The 23807-nt window shown below is 42.3% G+C and overlaps 1 protein-coding gene across 1 annotated transcript in view; it reads left to right on the forward strand.

Moving 5' to 3' along the window:
- The first annotated feature begins 1251 nt into the window (after positions 1–1251).
- The window catches only part of LOC138637558 (cystatin-like), a 51266-nt gene continuing 28710 nt past the window's right edge, over positions 1252–23807 (forward strand). Inside the window, exon 1 of the mRNA XM_069726346.1 lies at positions 1252–1692. Coding sequence (XP_069582447.1) covers positions 1486–1692 — 207 coding nt within the window. The 5' untranslated portion in view covers positions 1252–1485. The remainder of the gene's footprint in view (positions 1693–23807) is intronic.

The following is a 23807-nucleotide window of genomic DNA, read 5'->3' on the forward strand; positions in this document are numbered from 1 at the left end:
GCGTGGCGGTCACATGGGCGGCCCGCGACCAATCAGAAGCCGGGACGTGATTCTCAGGTCCTAAAAGCGCTGATTTTGAACAAAGAAGCCTGCCGGTTACCCGCGCTGAGTTCAGGGGCCGCCGGAGAGGTAAATATATCAATATTTTTTATTTTAATTCTTTATTTTACACCTCCCTATGGATCCCAGGGCCTGAAGGAGAGTTTCCTCTCCTTCAGACCCTGGGAACCATGAGGATACCTTCCGATACTTGATGTCCCATTGACTTGTATTGGTATCGGATATCGGTATCGGCGATATCCGATATTTTTCGGGTATCGGCCGATACTATCCGATACCGATACTTTCAAGTATCGGACGGTATCGCTCAACACTATTCCTGAGATGTGGCCTTTTTCTTCGGTGCTAATATTCATGGTCTTCAATGTCGTCCACAGGATTTTATTGGGTTGTGTCTTTAGCAGTGGTGGAACTTGAAGCTTATGGACCCCAAAGCAAAATCTCCAATTGGGCCCCCAACTGAAACACGTCTTTAGTAGTAAAAGTCTTTTCATATGGGGCAAAATTCTTTTGGGGCCCCTCGTGTCCAGGGCCACGGTGCGCTTGTAACCCTGGCACCTAGTTACACCCTTGGTCTTTAGGCTGATCTGTATTATCACCCTGCGAATCATGCCCTGTGTAAAGACCATAAAAATTCGATCTAACTATAAAAGCCCATATCTTTTAAAATCTGAATAATATGAGAGCATCGGGAATAAAAATAAATTCAAAACCTGGCAACTTGAGTCCTGGTGACGGTGACGGGACATTTTTAATGGGGGATGCTACACAATAGCAGATTTAATCAGCCCCATTAATAAACAAAAAATAAACACATTGTTCTCCAGATATCACATAACAATACATTTGGTCTCATTCATTATCATATTCTCCTGCAGCATAAAGCTATGATGTCATTGTGGACGCGATGAAAGCGATCCGGGAATAACGGCAAAGCTGCTTTTCTTGTCATTTTCTAAACATTATATGGTAAACTAATCAGCGCCATTTACGTGACAGCTCGGGCCGCACACGTGGCTGTCATAGGGGTTAATAATCGACAAACCTCCCCCCCCCCCTAAACTGTCCCAGCTGTGAAGGGTTAATCTAGCGGCTTCCGGCCGCACTGTCTGACCCTAGGTGACAAACATGGCCGCGCTGCTAGCTGTTTACATGACGAGTCATGTGACCACGGGTTGTTCTTGGCACGCCATCTTTACTTTGGGCAAAGTCTGGGTTTTTAACTGAAGATAACTGTTCGCCATAAACTACCGCTAGGACAGATACTAGCTAAGTCAGAAAGACGTATCACAGATGTAAAGCCGTGGTCACCAGTTATCCCAAGCATCCCCAGCCCAATAAGCGCCCACAATAAACATGGCGGCCGTACTGTAGCGAGAGACTCCCACCTTGTGGAAACAAGTCTCTGGTGCTCCCCTGCTAACAATGGCGCGGTTATGTGTAGTGGCGGCGTTGCTCTTCTGCTTGTCTGTTGTCACACAGGCAGACAGGTTATTAGGTGCTCGGAAAAAAGTGGATGTTGACTCTCCAGCAGTGCAGCAAGCTCTGGATTTCGCCCTGTACGAGTACAACAAAGCCAGCAATGACCGGTACCAGGCCCGGGTAGTGAAGGTCCGCAACGCGGAGCAGCAGGTCAGTGCGGACCGGGCAGTGCATGGATGCACTCTATGTGTTAAATCATGTGTATCTATGCAGTGTATATGTGAGGTATGTGTGTAGTGTATGTGTGTAGTGTATATGAGATGTGTGTAGTGTATATGTGAGGTATGTAGTATATAGGTGAGGTATGTATGTGTGTAGTATATAGGTGAGGTATGTATGTAGTATATAGGTGAGGTATGTATGTATTGTATATGTGAGGTATGTAGTATATAGGTGAGGTATGTATGTGTGTAGTATATAGGTGAGGTATGTGTGTAGTGTATAGGTGAGGTATGTATGTAGTATATAGGTGAGGTATGTATGTATTGTATATGTGTGTGTAGTATATAGGTGAGGTATGTGTGTAGTATATAGGTGAGGTATGTATGTATTGTATATGTGAGGTATGTAGTATATAGGTGAGGTATGTATGTGTGTAGTATATAGGTGAGGTATGTGTGTAGTGTATAGGTGAGGTATGTATGTAGTATATAGGTGAGGTATGTATGTATTGTATATGTGTGTGTAGTATATAGGTGAGGTATGTGTGTAGTATATAGGTGAGGTATGTATGTGTGTAGTATATAGGTGAGGTATGTATGTAGTATATAGGTGAGGTATGTGTGTAGTGTATGTGTGTAGTGTATATGAGATGTGTGTAGTGTATATGTGAGGTATGTAGTATATAGGTGAGGTATGTATGTGTGTAGTATATAGGTGAGGTATGTGTGTAGTATATAGGTGAGGTATGTATGTATTGTATATGTGTGTGTGTAGTATATAGGTGAGGTATGTGTGTAGTATATAGGTGAGGTATGTGTGTAGTGTATGTGTGTAGTGTATATGAGATGTGTGTAGTGTATATGTGAGGTATGTAGTATATAGGTGAGGTATGTGTGTAGTATATAGGTGAGGTATGTATGTAGTGTATATGTGAGGTATGTAGTATATAGGTGAGGTATGTGTGTAGTATATAGGTGAGGTATGTGTGTAGTGTATATGTGAGGTATGTAGTATATAGGTGAGGTATGTATGTGTGTAGTATATAGGTGAGGTATGTATGTAGTATATAGGTGAGGTATGTATGTATTGTATATGTGAGGTATGTAGTATATAGGTGAGGTATGTATGTGTGTAGTATATAGGTGAGGTATGTATGTATTGTATATGTGTGTGTGTAGTATATAGGTGAGGTATGTGTGTAGTATATAGGTGAGGTATGTGTGTAGTGTATGTGTGTAGTGTATATGAGATGTGTGTAGTGTATATGTGAGGTATGTAGTATATAGGTGAGGTATGTGTGTAGTATATAGGTGAGGTATGTATGTAGTGTATATGTGAGGTATGTAGTATATAGGTGAGGTATGTGTGTAGTGTATATGTGAGGTATGTAGTATATAGGTGAGGTATGTGTGTAGTATATAGGTGAGGTATGTGTGTAGTGTATATGTGAGGTATGTAGTATATAGGTGAGGTATGTATGTGTGTAGTATATAGGTGAGGTATGTATGTAGTATATAGGTGAGGTATGTATGTATTGTATATGTGAGGTATGTAGTATATAGGTGAGGTATGTATGTGTGTAGTATATAGGTGAGGTATGTGTGTAGTGTATAGGTGAGGTATGTATGTAGTATATAGGTGAGGTATGTATGTATTGTATATGTGTGTGTGTAGTATATAGGTGAGGTATGTGTGTAGTATATAGGTGAGGTATGTATGTGTGTAGTATATAGGTGAGGTATGTATGTAGTATATAGGTGAGGTATGTGTGTAGTGTATGTGTGTAGTGTATATGAGATGTGTGTAGTGTATATGTGAGGTATGTAGTATATAGGTGAGGTATGTATGTGTGTAGTATATAGGTGAGGTATGTGTGTAGTATATAGGTGAGGTATGTATGTAGTATATAGGTGAGGTATGTATGTATTGTATATGTGTGTGTGTAGTATATAGGTGAGGTATGTGTGTAGTATATAGGTGAGGTATGTGTGTAGTGTATGTGTGTAGTGTATATGAGATGTGTGTAGTGTATATGTGAGGTATGTAGTATATAGGTGAGGTATGTGTGTAGTATATAGGTGAGGTATGTATGTAGTGTATATGTGAGGTATGTAGTATATAGGTGAGGTATGTGTGTAGTATATAGGTGAGGTATGTGTGTAGTATATAGGTGAGGTATGTATGTAGTGTATATGTGAGGTATGTGTGTAGTATATAGGTGAGGTATGTATGTAGTGTATATGTGAGGTATGTAGTATATAGGTGAGGTATGTGTGTAGTATATAGGTGAGGTATGTATGTAGTGTATATGTGAGGTATGTAGTATATAGGTGAGGTATGTATGTAGTGTATATGTGAGGTATGTAGTATATAGGTGAGGTATGTATGTAGTGTATATGTGAGGTATGTGTGTAGTATATAGGTGAGGTATGTGTGTAGTATATAGGTGAGGTATGTGTGTAGTATATAGGTGAGGGAGGTATGTAGTATATAGGTGAGGTATGTGTGTAGTATATAGGTGAGGGAGGTATGTAGTATATAGGTGAGGTATGTATGTGTAGTATATAGGTGAGGTATGTGTGTAGTGTATATGTGAGGTATGTAGTATATAGGTGAGGTATGTGTGTAGTATATAGGTGAGGTATGTATGTAGTGTATATGTGAGGTATGTAGTATATAGGTGAGGTATGTAGTATATAGGTGAGGTATGTATGTGTGTAGTGTATATGTGAGGTATGTAGTATATAGGTGAGGTATGTATGTGTGTAGTATATAGGTGAGGTATGTATGTAGTGTATATGTGAGGTATGTAGTATATAGGTGAGGTATGTGTGTAGTATATAGGTGAGGTATGTATGTAGTGTATATGTGAGGTATGTAGTATATAGGTGAGGTATGTATGTGTGTAGTATATAGGTGAGGTATGTATGTAGTGTATATGTGAGGTATGTAGTATATAGGTGAGGTATGTGTGTAGTATATAGGTGAGGTATGTATGTAGTGTATATGTGAGGTATGTAGTGTATATGTGAGGTATGTAGTATATAGGTGAGGTATGTATGTAGTGTATATGTGAGGTATGTAGTATATAGGTGAGGTATGTATGTGTGTAGTGTATATGTGAGGTATGTAGTATATAGGTGAGGTATGTATGTGTGTAGTATATAGGTGAGGTATGTATGTGTGTAGTATATAGGTGAGGTATGTGTGTAGTATATAGGTGAGGTATGTGTGTAGTGTATAGGTGAGGTATGTGTGTAGTGTATAGGTGAGGTATGTATGTAGTGTATATGTGAGGTATGTGTGTAGTATATAGGTGAGGGAGGTATGTAGTATATAGGTGAGGTATGTATGTGTGTAGTATATAGGTGAGGTATGTGTGTAGTGTATATGTGAGGTATGTAGTATATAGGTGAGGTATGTGTGTAGTATATAGGTGAGGTATGTATGTAGTGTATATGTGAGGTATGTAGTATATAGGTGAGGTATGTATGTAGTGTATATGTGAGGTATGTAGTATGTAGGTGAGGTATGTATGTGTGTAGTGTATATGTGAGGTATGTAGTATATAGGTGAGGTATGTGTGTAGTATATAGGTGAGGTATGTATGTAGTGTATCTGTGAGGTATGTAGTATATAGGTGAGGTATGTATGTGTGTAGTATATAGATGAGGTATGTATGTAGTGTATATGTGAGGTATGTAGTATATAGGTGAGGTATGTGTGTAGTATATAGGTGAGGTATGTATGTAGTGTATATGTGAGGTATGTAGTATATAGGTGAGGTATGTATGTAGTGTATATGTGAGGTATGTAGTATGTAGGTGAGGTATGTATGTGTGTAGTATATAGGTGAGGTATGTGTGTAGTGTATATGTGAGGTATGTAGTATATAGGTGAGGTATGTATGTGTGTAGTATATAGGTGAGGTATGTGTGTAGTATATAGGTGAGGTATGTGTGTAGTGTATATGTGAGGTATGTAGTATATAGGTGAGGTATGTGTGTAGTATATAGGTGAGGTATGTGTGTAGTATATAGGTGAGGTATGTGTGTAGTATATAGGTGAGGTATGTATGTAGTGTATATGTGAGGTATGTAGTATATAGGTGAGGTATGTATGTGTGTAGTATATAGGTGAGGTATGTAGTATATAGGTGAGGTATGTATGTGTGTAGTGTATATGTGAGGTATGTAGTATATAGGTGAGGTATGTATGTGTGTAGTGTATATGTGAGGTATGTATGTAGTGTATATGTGAGGTATGTAGTATATAGGTGAGGTATGTGTGTAGTATATAGGTGAGGTATGTATGTAGTGTATATGTGAGGTATGTAGTATATAGGTGAGGTATGTATGTGTGTAGTGTATATAGGTGAGGTGTGTGTAGTGTATATGTGAGGTATGTAGTATATAGGTGAGGTATGTGTGTAGTATATAGGTGAGGTATGTATGTAGTGTATATGTGAGGTATGTAGTATATAGGTGAGGTATGTATGTGTGTAGTATATAGGTGAGGTATGTGTGTAGTATATAGGTGAGGTATGTGTGTAGTGTATATGTGAGGTATGTAGTATATAGGTGAGGTATGTATGTGTAGTATATAGGTGAGGTATGTGTGTAGTATATAGGTGAGGTATGTATGTGTGTAGTATATAGGTGAGGTATGTAGTATATAGGTGAGGTATGTATGTGTGTAGTGTATATGTGAGGTATGTAGTATATAGGTGAGGTATGTATGTGTGTAGTATATAGGTGAGGTATGTATGTAGTGTATATGTGAGGTATGTAGTATATAGGTGAGGTATGTGTGTAGTGTATATGTGAGGTATGTAGTATATAGGTGAGGTATGTATGTGTGTAGTATATAGGTGAGGTATGTGTGTAGTATATAGGTGAGGTATGTATGTAGTGTATATGTGAGGTATGTAGTATATAGGTGAGGTATGTATGTGTGTATTATATAGGTGAGGTATGTGTGTAGTATATAGGTGAGGTATGTATGTAGTGTATATGTGAGGTATGTAGTATATAGGTGAGGTATGTATGTGTGTAGTATATAGGTGAGGTATGTGTGTAGTATATAGGTGAGGTATGTATGTAGTGTATATGTGAGGTATGTAGTATATAGGTGAGGTATGTGTGTGTGTAGTATATAGGTGAGGTATGTATGTGTGTAGTATATAGGTGAGGTATGTATGTAGTGTATATGTGAGGTATGTAGTATATAGGTGAGGTATGTGTGTAGTATATAGGTGAGGTATGTATGTAGTGTATATGTGAGGTATGTAGTATATAGGTGAGGTATGTGTGTAGTGTATATGTGAGGTATGTAGTATATAGGTGAGGTATGTGTGTAGTATATAGGTGAGGTATGTATGTAGTGTATATGTGAGGTATGTAGTATATAGGTGAGGTATGTGTGTAGTATATAGGTGAGGTATGTATGTATTGTATATGTGAGGTATGTAGTATAGGTGAGGTATGTATGTAGTGTATATGTGAGGTATGTAGTATATAGGTGAGGTATGTATGTGTGTAGTATATAGGTGAGGTATGTGTGTAGTGTATATGTGAGGTATGTAGTATATAGGTGAGGTATGTGTGTAGTATATAGGTGAGGTATGTGTGTAGTATATAGGTGAGGTATGTATGTAGTGTATATGTGAGGTATGTAGTATATAGGTGAGGTATGTATGTGTGTAGTATATAGGTGAGGTATGTATGTGTGTAGTATATAGGTGAGGTATGTATGTGTGTAGTATATAGGTGAGGTATGTGTGTAGTATATAGGTGAGGTATGTATGTGTGTAGTATATAGGTGAGGTATGTATGTGTGTAGTATATAGGTGAGGTATGTATGTAGTGTATATGTGAGGTATGTAGTATATAGGTGAGGTATGTAGATTCAAGATTCAAAGAAGCTTTATTGGCAGGACCAAATACACATCAGTTTTGCCAAAGCAAGTGTATAGAGGCAATAGGGATAGGGACTGTGGGGATGTTGGGTAGGAGCTGTAGGGGAGGTGGATGGGGCAGATCTAGGGTGGGGGCTATAATCCATGGCATAGGGGAGGTGGATGGGGCAGGTCCATTGTGGGGGCTATAGTCCATGGCATAGGGGAGGTGGATGGGGCAGGTCCAGGTTGGGGGCTATAGTCCATGGCATCATAGTTCTCTTTCTCGCAGTCTATGACATTCGCTCACATACCGCGCTGCTATCTCCACTGCTCTCTCTTCTTCTCCCAGCAGGATATATGTTTTCTCTTCCTCCTTCATGGTGATGAAGTCTGGGAAGAGATGTGAGAGTCTCCTGAAGTGAGTGTCCCTCACTGCTGAGTATTTGGAGCAGTGTAGCAGGAAGTGGGTTTCGTCCTCTATGGCCTCCTGGTCACAGTGTTGGCACAGTCTTTCCTCCCTGGGCTTGTAGCTCTGCCTGTGTCGGCCACATTCGATGGCCAGACTGTGGGCGCTGAGTCTATATCGGCTCAGGATCTGGCGGTCTCTGGGGTCCGGGAGTTTCTCCAGATATGGGGCCAGTCTGTAGTCTCTCTGTAGGCTCCGGTACATGGTCAGTTTCTGTGAGCTGATGATATCATTCTTCCAGTCACTGACATACCTCTCCTGGCCTTCATCTGCCATCTTCCTAATTCCTGCTTTTGTCAGGTTGTTGTGATTGGTGTTCTGCTCCGGTTGGGTTTGGCTGGGCTGTTCCGGGGGTTCTGGTTTTTCTGTTTCACCTTCATGTATCAGGGCTTTATGGTGATGGGAGCTTGGATTGCTCCTATGCAGGTGAGCCCGGAATGACAGCGCCCTCTTTAGAACTGTTAGGTGTAGAGGGAATCTGCCCAGCTCGGCCCGACAAGCACTGTTGGAGGTGCTCCGATGGACCTGGAGAAGGTGCTTGCAGAATTCCAGGTGGAATATTTCTGTTGGACTGGAATCCCACTTTGACCAGTCTGGGTAGGTGTGAGGACCCCAGACTTCGCTGCCATACAGGAGGATTGGGGCGATGATGGAGTCGAAGATTTTTAGCCAGACCCTCACTGGTGGCTTCAGATGGTAGAGTTTCCTTCGGATGGCATAGAAGGTTTTGCAGGCCTTGTCTTTCAGGGTCTCTATGGCTTGTTTGAAGTTCCCTGACCGGTGAATCTCTAGGCCCAGGTAGGTATATTTGTCCGTTCCTGTGAGGTCGCAGTTGTTGAGGATAAATGATGGGTGTTGGTCTGATCTTCTCTTTCTCCTCTGGAACACATAGTAACATAGTAACATAGTTAGTAAGGCCGAAAAAAGACATTTGTCCATCCAGTTCAGCCTATATTCCATCATAATAAATACCCAGATCTACGTCCTTCTACAGAACCTAATAATTGTATGATACAATATTGTTCTGCTCCAGGAAGACATCCAGGCCTCTCTTGAACCCCTCGACTGAGTTCGCCATCACCACCTCCTCAGGCAAGCAATTCCAGATTCTCACTGCCCTAACAGTAAAGAATCCTCTTCTATGTTGGTGGAAAAACCTTCTCTCCTCCAGACGCAAAGAATGCCCCCTTGTGCCCGTCACCTTCCTTGGTATAAACAGATCCTCAGCGAGATATTTGTATTGTCCCCTTATATACTTATACATGGTTATTAGATCGCCCCTCAGTCGTCTTTTTTCTAGACTAAATAATCCTAATTTCGCTAATCTATCTGGGTATTGTAGTTCTCCCATCCCCTTTATTAATTTTGTTGCCCTCCTTTGTACTCTCTCTAGTTCCATTATATCCTTCCTGAGCACCGGTGCCCAAAACTGGACACAGTACTCCATGTGCGGTCTAACTAGGGATTTGTACAGAGGCAGTATAATGCTCTCATCATGTGTATCCAGACCTCTTTTAATGCACCCCATGATCCTGTTTGCCTTGGCAGCTGCTGCCTGGCACTGGCTGCTCCAGGTAAGTTTATCATTAACTAGGATCCCCAAGTCCTTCTCCCTGTCAGATTTACCCAGTGGTTTCCCGTTCAGTGTGTAATGGTGATATTGATTCCCTTTTCCCATGTGTATAACCTTACATTTATCATTGTTAAACCTCATCTGCCACCTTTCAGCCCAAGTTTCCAACTTATCCAGATCCATCTGTAGCAGAATACTATCTTCTCTTGTATTAACTGCTTTACATAGTTTTGTATCATCTGCAAATATCGATATTTTACTGTGTAAACCTTCTACCAGATCATTAATGAATATGTTGAAGAGAACAGGTCCCAATACTGACCCCTGCGGTACCCCACTGGTCACAGCGACCCAGTTAGAGACTATACCATTTATAACCACCCTCTGCTTTCTATCACTAAGCCAGTTACTAACCCATTTACACACATTTTCCCCCAGACCAAGCATTCTCATTTTGTGTACCAACCTCTTGTGCGGCACGGTATCAAACGCTTTGGAAAAATCGAGATATACCACGTCCAATGACTCACCGTGGTCCAGCCTATGGCTTACCTCTTCATAAAAACTGATTAGATTGGTTTGACAGGAGCGATTTCTCATAAACCCATGCTGATATGGAGTTAAACAGTTATTCTCATTGAGATAATCCAGAATAACATCCCTCAGAAACCCTTCAAATATTTTACCAACAATAGAGGTTAGACTTACTGGCCTATAATTTCCAGGTTCACTTTTAGAGCCCTTTTTGAATATTGGCACCACATTTGCTATGCGCCAGTCCTGCGGAACAGACCCTGTCGCTATAGAGTCACTAAAAATAAGAAATAATGGTTTATCTATTACATTACTTAGTTCTCTTAGTACTCGTGGGTGTATGCCATCCGGACCCGGAGATTTATCTATTTTAATCTTATTTAGCCGGTTTCGCACCTCTTCTTGGGTTAGATTGGTGACCCTTAATATAGGGTTTTCATTGTTTCTTGGGATTTCACCTAGCATTTCATTTTCCACCGTGAATACCGTGGAGAAGAAGGTGTTTAATATGTTAGCTTTTTCCTCGTCATCTACAACCATTCTTTCCTCACTATTTTTTAAGGGGCCTACATTTTCAGTTTTTATTCTTTTACTATTGATATAGTTGAAGAACAGTTTGGGATTAGTTTTACTCTCCTTAGCAATGTGCTTCTCTGTTTCCTTTTTGGCAGCTTTAATTAGTTTTTTAGATAAAGTATTTTTCTCCCTATAGTTTTTTAGAGCTTCAATGGTGCCATCCTGCTTTAGTAGTGCAAATGCTTTCTTTTTACTGTTAATTGCCTGTCTTACTTCTTTGTTTAGCCACATTGGGTTTTTCCTATTTCTAGTCCTTTTATTCCCACAAGGTATAAACCGCTTACACTGCCTATTTAGGATGTTCTTAAACATTTCCCATTTATTATCTGTATTCTCATTTCTGAGGATATTGTCCCAGTCTACCAGATTAAGGGCATCTCTAAGCTGTTCAAACTTTGCCTTCCTAAAGTTCAATGTTTTTGTGACTCCCTGACAAGTCCCCCTAGTGAAAGACAGGTGAAACTGCACAATATTGTGGTCGCTATTTCCTAAATGCCCAACCACCTGCAGATTTGTTATTCTGTCAGGTCTATTAGATAGTATTAGGTCTAAAAGTGCTGCTCCTCTGGTTGGATTCTGCACCAATTGTGAAAGATAATTTTTCTTGGTTATTAGCAGAAACCTGTTGCCTTTATGGGTTTCACAGGTTTCTGTTTCCCAGTTAATATCCGGGTAGTTAAAGTCCCCCATAACCAGGACCTCATTATGGGTTGCAGCTTCATCTATCTGCTTTAGAAGTAGACTTTCCATGCTTTCTGTTATATTTGGGGGTTTGTAACAGACCCCAATGAGAATTTTGTTACCATTTTTCCCTCCATGAATTTCAACCCATATGGACTCGACATCCTCATTCCCTTCGCTAATATCCTCCCTTAAAGTGGACTTTAGACAAGACTTTACATAGAGACAAACCCCTCCTCCTCTCCGATTTTTACGATCCTTTCTAAACAGACTGTAACCCTGTAAGTTAACTGCCCAGTCATAGCTTTCATCTAACCATGTCTCGGTTATTCCCACTATGTCAAAGTTACCTGTAGATATTTCTGCTTCTAGTTCTTCCATCTTGTTTGTCAGGCTTCTGGCGTTTGCGAGCATGCAGTTTAGAGGATTTTGTTTTGTTCCAATCTCCTCACTGTGGATTGTTTTAGAAATGTTCTTACCTCCCTTCTGAGTATGTTTTCCTGGGTCGTCTTTGTTCGAGTCTAATGTTTTTCTTCCCGTCCCCTCTTCTTCTAGTTTAACGCCCTCCTGATGAGTGTAGCGAGTCTTCTGGCGAATGTGTGTTTCCCAGGTTTGTTGAGGTGTAGTCCGTCTCTGGCGAGGAGTCCATCATACCAGTAATTCACACCGTGGTCCAGGAATCCAAATCCTTGTTGTCTGCACCATCGTCTTAGCCAGTTGTTTGCATCAAGGATCCTGTTCCATCTCCTGGTGCCATGCCCGTCTACTGGAAGGATAGAAGAAAAAACTACCTGTGCATCCAGTTCCTTTACTTTCTTCCCCAACTCTTCAAAGTCCTTGCAGATTGTCGGTAGGTCCTTCCTTGCCGTGTCATTGGTGCCAACATGTATCAGAAGAAATGGGTGGACGTCCTTGGAGCTGAAGAGCTTTGGTATCCTATCGGTCACATCCTTGATCATCGCACCTGGAAGGCAGCATACTTCTCTTGCAGTTATGTCCGGTCTGCAGATGGCTGCTTCGGTGCCTCTCAGTAGTGAGTCTCCCACCACCACCACTCTTCGTTGCTTCTTGGCTGTACTTTTTGCTGTCACTTGTTGCTGTGTGCCCTTTTCTTTTTTGCTTGCTGGTATTGCTTCATTCTTAGGTGTGCCATCTTCATCCTCTACAAAGATTTGATATCGGTTCTTCAGTTGTGTGGTTGGTGATTTCTCCATGGTCTTCTTGCTTCTTTTGGTCACATGCTTCCACTCATCTGCTTTTGGAGGTTCTCTGACACTTTTTGCACCTTCTGTGACCAGTAGAGATGCTTCTGTTCTGTCTAGAAAGTCTTCATTCTCTTTGATGAGTTTCAAAGTTGCTATTCTTTCTTCCAGACCCCGCACCTTTTCTTCTAAAAGGGCCACTAGTCTACACTTCTGACAGGTGAAATTGGATTCTTCTTCTGGTCGATCTGTGAACATGTAGCACATGCTGCAGCTCACCATGTAGGTTGTCACATCTGCCATGTTGCTCCTAGATCCTGCTGACTTGCTGTGTGTTTTCCTTCTTGTGTAATCTACTCAGCCAAGCTCTCTTGCAATAATGTCCTACAGGCAAAAATTTGGCGCGCGGTTTTCTTTAGTGTTGATGGTGTTGGTTTTCTTTAGGTTGACCGGTAGGGCCCAGGTGGAGCTGAATTTCTCTAGGATTTTCAGGTTGTCCTGGAGGCCTTTCTCGGTTGGTGACAGCAGCAGCAGGTCATCTGCATACAGCAGGAATTTCACCTGGGCGTCGTGGAGGGTGAGACCTGGTGCTGAGGAGGATTCCAGGGCGGTAGCCAGCTCGTTGATGTAGATGTTGAAGAGCGTTGGGCTTAGGCTACAGCCTTGTCTTACTCCACGGCTCTGCTGGAAAAAAGCCGTTCTTTTGCCGCTCACACTCACGCTGCAGCTGTTCTCGGTGTAGGAGCTTTTGATGACATCGTAGGTCTTTCCTCCTATTCCACTCTCCAGCAGTTTCAGGAATAAGCCCGGGTGCCACACTGAATCAAAGGCCTTTTTAAAGTCCACAAAGCAGGCGTATATCTTCCCATTCTTTGTATTGTAGACGTGTCTCTGAATGAGGCTGTGCAGAGTATAGATGTGGTCAGTGGTGCGGTGGTTCGGCATGAACCCTGCTTGGCTCTTGCTGAGGACGTTGTGCTCGGTGAGGAAGGTGAGGATCCTCTTGTTCAGGATACTGTTGAACAGTTTTCCCAGGTTGCTGCTGACGCATATGCCTCTGTAGTTGGCTGGGTCATACCTGTCCCCACTCTTGTGGATGGGTGTGATGAGGCCTTGGTTCCAGGTACGAGGGAAGTAGCCGGCACTCAGTACAGTATTGAAGAGTTTAACCATTGCAGCCTGTATTTCTGGTGGGCTGTACTTCAGCATTTCTGGTAGGATTCCATCCAGGCCACCGGCTTTTCTACATCTTATGGAGGAGAGTCTCTCGGTTACTTCCTGTAGTGTTATAGGTGTATCCACCGGGTTTTGGAAGTTTTTGATTTTTTCCTCCATTGCTTTTAGTTTCGCCATTATGTTTTCCTGTTCTTGGCTTAGTCCTTCCTTTGGAATGTCTTTATAGAGGTCTCTGAAGTATTGGAGCCAGAGGTTGCCATTTTGGATATGGTTGTTGTTTTTCTTGTCTTTGGTGCCCATGTGGTTCCATAGATCCCAGAAGGAGTTGTCTTGGAGGGCGTCTTGGAGTTGATTGAGCTTGGTAGAGATGTAACTCTGCTTCTTCCTCCTGAGGATGGTTTTGTACTGCTTTTGTATGGAGTCATAGGCTTCCCTCAGACCCAGGTGGTTGGGGTCTCTGTGTTTCTTGTTGGAGGCTGTTCTCAGGGTCTTCCGTACAGCTTTACATTCTCTGTCAAACCAGCCATTGACCTGTGTTTCTTTTGGTCTCTTGTAGTCGACTTTTTTAAGGTCGGACAGTCTGGCCATTGCGTAGAATATATTGTTGAGGTCCTTTGCTGCTTGGCTCACTCCCTCTGGGTTTGGCATGTACTCAAGGTTGTAGAAGTGGTGGAGCATCTGCTGTATTTCAGGTCTGCTGGAAGCTTCTTTATATCTTAGTGCCGACATTTTGGACCATTTATAGGATGGAGGCCGGGTGAAGAGGCCGCTCTGCTGTGGCTTCTGAGTGGATGGTTTCTCTGTAGATTTCATGTACAGAAGAAGTTGGCTGTGGTCTGACAGGTGCGTTTGTGGGGTGACTATGAAGGCGCTGACATCTGCCAGGTTCAGGTCTGTAATGGCGTAATCAACTACACTCCTCCCTACATGGGAGTTTAGTGTATACCTTCCTAAGGAGTCACCCTTGCTTCGTCCATTAAGGATATGAAGTCCTAAACTTTTACATACGTTCAGGAGCTTTCTGCCACTTTTGTTGACTGTACTGTCATAGCTGTTTCTCTCAGTGTGTACAGGGTCTTGGCCGTCATTCTCTGCTCCAAGTATGTAGATGTTTCCATCCGTGGTCAGGAAGTCTCTCTCTCTCCCTGTTCTTGCATTGAGGTCTCCAAAGATGAGAACTTTGCCCAGGGCCTGATAATGGGCGGCTTCTCTTTGTAAGATCTCGAAGCAGTCTGGATTGAAGTAGGGGGACTCTGGCGGTGGTATATAGGTGGCACAGAGGTGGACATCAGACTGACAGGTGAGGATGGAGCTGCTGATTCTGATCCATATGTGGCTGTCTCCTTTCTTCACCGGTTTGATGTACTGGTGGAGCTCCTCTTTATACCAGATCGCTACTCCTCCTGAGCCCCGGCCCTGTTTGATGTTTTTATTTTTCTGGGCATGGACCAAGAATTCCTTGTATCCAATAGGCACCAGGGATTCGTTTTCGGCTCTGGTCTATGTTTCCAGGAGGATCTGAATGTCTATATTTTTCATACTTTGTATAAAATCAGGGTCCTTTGTTTTAGATCCAAAGGTTGAGGTGTTGAGACCCTGGATATTCCAGCTGCTGATTGTAAGTGAAGACATTCTTCTGTGTGGTTTGTGTGTATATACCTTGTAATGAGTATGGCTGTGTGGGACAAACTGGATTTCTGACCGTTTTATAGCGGTGCTTGGTTCCATCCAATCACATTATTATTCTGCGCAGTTCATTGAGCAGGTTTATTATCTCATCCCTATCTCTGCTCTGCATGTATCTGTGTGGGCTTGGTGGTCTCCTCGGTGGAGGTCTCCACCTCCGATGGTCTGACACTGGGTGAAGAGCTTTGTTTCCAGCTTCAGGAGGTAGCCTTGGGGTTTTCTGCTTTATCGTTCTCGGGGGTCTTTCAGTGTGATTATGGCCACTGTTGAATCCAGGCCCGGGGTCTCTGTTTAGCACGATGTCCTTCAGCTCTTTGGCCAGGAGGCTGACCCCTTGTTTGTTGAGGTGTTTATCATCGTGCAGGTGACTGTTGTTTATGGAGAGGTGTTGTGCCAGGGTCACGTTTGGCACAGTCTTGATCTTTTCAGTCAGTTCTGCATTGATGGCTTGGGTGGTTTGCCTGGGTATGTCCTTTCTTGGAAGCAGCGATGACAGAATGATTTTACTGTCCGGGAATTTTAGGTTTGTCATCTTTGCCAGGTTGATCAGTTGTTCTGCGATCTGCTGGTCTGGCCGATTGTTTGTACCCGTGTGTATAATAATGTGCTTTGGGTTGGTAAACCGTGGTCTACTGATGACCTCTGTCACCTGTTCAATACTTGCACAGCGGATTGTACGGACCTGTTTTCCTGGGAATAGCCGCTGTGTATTTAGGTACTTCCCATTTGAGTCCATTATTAGGACAATATCGGGACTTTGCGATGTCTTGGGTGGGCTACGGTGCTGCTGATGGGGGTCTGTGATGCTGGCTTTGCTGGTGGCTGGTTCTCTTCTCTCATCCATCTCTGTGGTTTCAGGATTTGAGTCCATTATTAGGACAGTATCAGGACTTTGCGATGTCTTGGGTGGGCTAAGGTGCTGCTGATGGGGGTCTGTGGTGCTGGCTTTGCTGGTGGCTGGTTCTGTTCTCTCTTCCATCTCTCTGGTTTCAGGATTTGAGTCCATTATTAGGACAGTATCAGGACTTTGTGATGTTTTGGGTGGGCTACGGTGCTGCTGATGGGGTTCAGTGCTGGCCATATTGTCTGCTCTCTGGCTTGTTTTCGTTGCCCCCTGCTGGTTCAGATGACCAGGGCTATGGGCTTTTAATTCTCTAATCTCCTTTCGGAGTTGATCATTGTCTTTTTTCAGCTCCCCCATTTCCTGTAGTGCTGCCTTGTATTTACATTTCATTTCACATATTTCCTCCCTTATTTTCTGTGTGGCTGTGTCATTTGCTGCTTGGTAATTTGCATTGCTTTGTGAGTTTGTTTCACATTCAAATTTCAGTTGGACTTAGGGTACCGTCACACAGTGAAATTTTGATCGCTACGACGGCACGATTCGTGACGTTCGAGCGATATATCTGTGACGTTCGAGCGATATCGCAATGTCTGACACGCTCCTGCGATCAGGGACCCCGCTGAGAATCGTACGTCGTAGCAGATCGTTTGAAACTTTCTTTCGTCGTCTAGTGTCCCGCTGTGGCGGCATGATTGCATGGTGTAACATATATCGTATACGATGTGCGCATAGTAACCAACGGCTTCTACATCGCACATACGTCATGAAATTATCGCTCCAGCGTCGTAGATTGCAAAGTGTGACAGCAGTCTACGACGCTGGAGCGATATTGTTACGACGCTGGAGCGTCACGGATCGTACCGTCGTAGCGATGAAAATTGCACTGTGTGACGGTACCCCAAGTCTCTTTCTAGTTGAGATAAGAAGTCTCTGATGTTATCAGGCGAGAGGTGTGAAGTGTCGGGGGTTAGGCAGCTCTGTCTGGGAATCCCTATGTGAGCATTAGAGGTAGCTGCTGGGGCTTGTAGTCCTTTATAGGTTTGTGCCTGCTCTTTGATATCAGAGAAACAATTTTCAAATTGCTGCAGAATCTCCTCCGTCCCCTGCGCCATGACTGTGCCATTTTTGTATAGGAGTATGGTGAGCGCATTGGTGTCCTCATCTGCTTGGCTGGTAATTTTGATCTGCTGGACACCTTTATCGTTGGATTTAGTTACATGTTTATATCGTTTGCACAGCGCAGTGTGCCAAGCTGAGGGTTGGTCTGTATAGAATAATACATTGGTTTTTCTTCTTTTTTTTGTGAAATCTGCATAAAGAGTCTCTGGATTCTTTCTAACGTAGTCCATCTTGGATTTATTGCCCCCCTGTGTTATCTCCAGATCTGGCCCACAGCATTCCTGTGTCTCTGGCTCTGGGCTTTGTTCATTTACTTGTACTAAATTTGTGTTTTCCATTTTGTAGTTATATGTTAATTATAATCCTTGTTTCTAAGAAGATTAATTTGTAGCAAGTCTATAGGTTGTGTTGTAGTTAAAGGGAACCTGTCACCCCGAAAATCGCGGGTGAGGTAATCCCACCGGCATCAGGGGCTTATCTGCAGCATTCTATAATGCTGTAGATAAGCCCCCGATGTTACCTGAAAAAGGAGAAAAAGACGTTAGATTATACTCACCCAGGGGCGGTCCCGCTGCTGGTCTGGTCAGATGGGCGTCTCCGGTCCGCTGCGGCGCCTCCTATCTTCTTTCCATGACGTCCTCTTCTGATCTTCGGCCACGGCTCCGGCGCAGGCGTACTTTGCTCTGCCCTGTTGAGGGCAGACAAAGTACTGCAGTGCGCAGGCGCCGAGCCTCTGACCTTTCCGGCGCCTGCGCACTGCTGTACTATCCTCTGCCCTCAACAGGGCAGAGCAAAGTACGCCTGCGCCGGAGCCGTGGCTGAAGATCAGAAGAGGACGTCATGGAAAGAAGATGGGAGGCGACGCAGCGGACCGGAGACGCCCATCTGACCAGACCAGCAGCGGGACCGCCCCTGGGTGAGTATAATCTAACGTCTTTTTCTCCTTTTTCAGGTAACATCGGGGGCTTATCTACAGCATTATAGAATGCTGCAGATAAGCCCCTGATGCCGGTGGGATTACCTCACCCCCGATTTTCGGGGTGACAGGTTCCCTTTAAAGAATTCTCCTACCTTCTATAGGTCCAGGTATCAGGATGTCAGATGTATGATGTCGGCTGCTTCCAGTCTGTATCCTCCAGGAGATTCTTGTTTTGTCATTTAAATCCTCCAATTCTTCCTTTTTTCATAAAATGTAAAGTCCAGTTCAGTCCAGATCACTTTTATGTTCCACGGAGTTGAGTTTTTCCAGGTTTTGTCTTACAGTTGACTCATTACAAGGTATAAAGTGATGGAAATTCAGGAGCTCATGCTCAGTGCTTCTTACTCCTAGGAATGGTACACTCTCTATCTATGTATGTGTGTAGTATATAGGTGAGGTATGTATGTGTGTAGTATATAGGTGAGGTATGTATGTGGTGAGGTATGTGTGTAGTATATAGGTGAGGTATGTATGTAGTGTATATGTGAGGTATGTAGTATATAGGTGAGGTATGTGTGTAGTGTATATGTGAGGTATGTAGTATATAGGTGAGGTATGTGTGTAGTATATAGGTGAGGTATGTATGTAGTGTATATGTGAGGTATGTAGTATATAGGTGAGGTATGTATGTGTGTAGTATATAGGTGAGGTATGTGTGTAGTGTATATGTGAGGTATGTAGTATATAGGTGAGGTATGTGTGTAGTATATAGGTGAGGTATGTGTGTAGTATATAGGTGAGGTATGTATGTAGTGTATATGTGAGGTATGTAGTATATAGGTGAGGTATGTATGTGTGTAGTATATAGGTGAGGTATGTGTGTAGTATATAGGTGAGGTATGTATGTATGTATTGTATATGTGAGGTATGTAGTATAGGTGAGGTATGTATGTAGTGTATATGTGAGGTATGTAGTATATAGGTGAGGTATGTATGTGTGTAGTATATAGGTGAGGTATGTGTGTAGTGTATATGTGAGGTATGTAGTATATAGGTGAGGTATGTGTGTAGTATATAGGTGAGGTATGTGTGTAGTATATAGGTGAGGTATGTATGTAGTGTATATGTGAGGTATGTAGTATATAGGTGAGGTATGTATGTGTGTAGTATATAGGTGAGGTATGTGTGTAGTATATAGGTGAGGTATGTATGTATTGTATATGTGAGGTATGTAGTATAGGTGAGGTATATATGTGTGTAGTATATAGGTGAGGTATGTGTGTAGTGTATATGTGAGGTATGTAGTATATAGGTGAGGTATGTATGTGTGTAGTATATAGGTGAGGTATGTGTGTAGTGTATATGTGAGGTATGTAGTATATAGGTGAGGTATGTGTGTAGTATATAGGTGAGGTATGTGTGTAGTATATAGGTGAGGTATGTGTGTAGTATATAGGTGAGGTATGTATGTGTGTAGTATATAGGTGAGGTATGTAGTATATAGGTATCCCCCCACAGCTCCTACCCAACATCCCCTCAGTCCCTATCCCTATTGCCTCTATACACTTGCTTTGGCAAAACTGATGTGTATTTGGTCCTGCCAATAAAGCTTCTTTGAATCTTGAATCTTGAATCTTTGAATCTTTGTATATAGGTGAGGTATGTATGTGTGTAGTGTATATGTGAGGTATGTAGTATATAGGTGAGGTATGTATGTGTGTAGTGTATATGTGAGGTATGTATGTAGTGTATATGTGAGGTATGTAGTATATAGGTGAGGTATGTGTGTAGTATATAGGTGAGGTATGTATGTAGTGTATATGTGAGGTATGTAGTATATAGGTGAGGTATGTGTGTAGTATATAGGTGAGGTATGTATGTAGTGTATATGTGAGGTATGTAGTATATAGGTGAGGTATGTATGTGTGTAGTGTATATAGGTGAGGTGTGTGTAGTGTATATGTGAGGTATGTAGTATATAGGTGAGGTATGTATGTGTGTAGTATATAGGTGAGGTATGTGTGTAGTATATAGGTGAGGTATGTGTGTAGTGTATATGTGAGGTATGTAGTATATAGGTGAGGTATGTATGTGTAGTATATAGGTGAGGTATGTGTGTAGTATATAGGTGAGGTATGTGTGTAGTATATAGGTGAGGTATGTATGTGTGTAGTATATAGGTGAGGTATGTATGTGTGTAGTGTATATGTGAGGTATGTAGTATATAGGTGAGGTATGTATGTGTGTAGTGTATATGTGAGGTATGTAGTATATAGGTGAGGTATGTATGTGTGTAGTATATAGGTGAGGTATGTGTGTAGTATATAGGTGAGGTATGTATGTAGTGTATATGTGAGGTATGTAGTATATAGGTGAGGTATGTGTGTAGTGTATATGTGAGGTATGTATGTAGTGTATATGTGAGGTATGTAGTATATAGGTGAGGTATGTATGTGTGTAGTATATAGGTGAGGTATGTGTGTAGTATATAGGTGAGGTATGTATGTAGTGTATATGTGAGGTATGTAGTATATAGGTGAGGTATGTGTGTAGTATATAGGTGAGGTATGTATGTAGTGTATATGTGAGGTATGTAGTATATAGGTGAGGTATGTATGTGTGTATTATATAGGTGAGGTATGTGTGTAGTATATAGGTGAGGTATGTATGTAGTGTATATGTGAGGTATGTAGTATATAGGTGAGGTATGTATGTGTGTAGTATATAGGTGAGGTATGTGTGTAGTATATAGGTGAGGTATGTATGTAGTGTATATGTGAGGTATGTAGTATATAGGTGAGGTATGTATGTGTGTAGTATATAGGTGAGGTATGTATGTGTGTAGTATATAGGTGAGGTATGTGTGTAGTATATAAGTGAGGTATGTATGTAGTGTATATGTGAGGTATGTAGTATATAGGTGAGGTATGTATGTGTGTAGTATATAGGTGAGGTATGTATGTGTGTAGTATATAGGTGAGGTATGTATGTAGTGTATATGTGAGGTATGTAGTATATAGGTGAGGTATGTGTGTAGTATATAGGTGAGGTATGTATGTAGTGTATATGTGAGGTATGTAGTATATAGGTGAGGTATGTGTGTAGTGTATATGTGAGGTATGTAGTATATAGGTGAGGTATGTGTGTAGTATATAGGTGAGGTATGTATGTAGTGTATATGTGAGGTATGTAGTATATAGGTGAGGTATGTATGTGTGTAGTATATAGGTGAGGTATGTGTGTAGTATATAGGTGAGGTATGTATGTATTGTATATGTGAGGTATGTAGTATAGGTGAGGTATGTATGTAGTGTATATGTGAGGTATGTAGTATATAGGTGAGGTATGTATGTGTGTAGTATATAGGTGAGGTATGTGTGTAGTGTATATGTGAGGTATGTAGTATATAGGTGAGGTATGTATGTGTGTAGTATATAGGTGAGGTATGTGTAGTATGTAGTTGAGGTATGTATGTAGTGTATATGTGAGGTATGTAGTATATAGGTGAGGTATGTATGTGTGTAGTATATAGGTGAGGTATGTGCATACCTCCCAACTTTTGAAGCTGGGAAAGGGGGACAAGCGACAAGGCAAATTTTAGGCCACGCCTCTGACCACACTCATTCACTAGTCACACCCATATCCACGTCCCAACCACACCCATTTAGCACTGCTGATAACACTGTTCATAAAGAATAATTATAAACAAAAAAATATGGTCACACAGTGCTCCATACTGTATAATGACCGCACATGATGCTCCATACTGTATAATGACCGCACATGATGCTCCATACTGTATAATGACCGCACACGATGCTCCATACTGTATATTGGCCACACACGATGCTCCATACTGTATATTGGCCGCACATGATGCTCCATACTGTATAATGGCCGCACACGATGCTCCATACTGTATAATGGCCGCACAAGATGCTCCATACTGTATAATGGCCACACATGATGCTCCATACTGTATAATGGCCACACATGATGCTCTATACTGTATAATGACTTCACTTGATGCTCCATACTGTATAATGGCCGCACATGATGCTCCATACTGTATAATGGCCACACATGATGCTCTATACTGTATAGTGACCGCACATGTTGCTCAATACTGTATAATGACTGCACGTGATGCTCCATACTGTATAATGGCTCCACGTGATGCTCCATACTGTATAATGGCTCCACATGATGCTCCATACTGAATAATAATTGCAAGTGATGCTCCATACTGTATAATGACTGCACATGATGCTCCATACTGTATAATGGCCGCACATGATGCTCCATACTGTATAATGGCCCAACATGATGCTCCATACTGTATAATGGCCCCACATGATGCTCCATACTGTATAATGACTGCACACGATGCTCCATACTGTATGACTGCACAAGATGCTCCATACTGTATAATGACTGCACACGATGCTCCATACTGTATAATAACCGCACATGATGCTCCATACTGTATATTGGCCGCACATGATACTTCGTACCGTATAATGGCCACACATAGCTACTCCTACAGATGCGGCTGCGTTCCGTACACTTTGCACTCGGCTCCGCTCCGTACACACAGCTCCACTCCATACATCTCATACACACGGCTCCGCTCCGTACACCTCGTACACACACGGCTCTGCTCCATACACCTCGTACACACACGGCTCCTGTTGTGAATTCTGCTCTTGGGCTCCCTCCGGTGGTTGTAAGTGGCACTTTTGTGAGTTCTGCTCTTGGGCTCCCTCCGGTGGTTTTAAGTGGAATGGCTGCTCCTTGGATTTAGCAGTCTGCAGCTGCTTCCACTGATTGTCTTTCTGCTCGGCTATTTATACCTGGCTCTTCCCTTCAGCCAGTGCCACTTGTCAATGGTTCCTGGTTGGATTCACATCTCTCTTGGATTTCCCTGATATCCTGTCCAGTTCAGCAAAGATAAGTCCTTTCTTTGCTCTTTTCTGTCCACATGTTGTGGACTTATTCGTTCTGTGCATTCTATGTTTTGTCCAGCTTGGATTAATTCAGTTAAGCTGGAAGCTCTGGGAAGCAGATTTACCCTCCACACCTTTAGTCAGGTGTGGAGATTTTTGTAGTTTTTTATACTGACCGCACAGTATTCCGTCCTGTCCTATCTATCTAGCTAGACTGGCCTCCTGTGCTACATCCTGGTTTCATTCTACATATGTCTTTTCCCTCTCCACTCACAGTCATTACTTGTGGGGGGCTATCTATCCTTTGGGGATTTTCTCTGAGGCAAGATAGTTTTCCTGTTTCTATCTTTAGGGGTAGTTAGTTTTCAGGCTGTGACGAGGTGCCTAGGGAGTGACAGGAGCATCCCACGGCTACTTCTAGTGTTGTGTTGAGCTTAGGGACTGCGGTCAGTACAGGTACCACCTCCTTCAGAGCTCGTCCC

The sequence above is a fragment of the Ranitomeya imitator genome, chromosome 5 (assembly GCF_032444005.1).
Source record: "Ranitomeya imitator isolate aRanImi1 chromosome 5, aRanImi1.pri, whole genome shotgun sequence".
Classification (NCBI taxonomy): domain Eukaryota; kingdom Metazoa; phylum Chordata; class Amphibia; order Anura; family Dendrobatidae; genus Ranitomeya; species Ranitomeya imitator.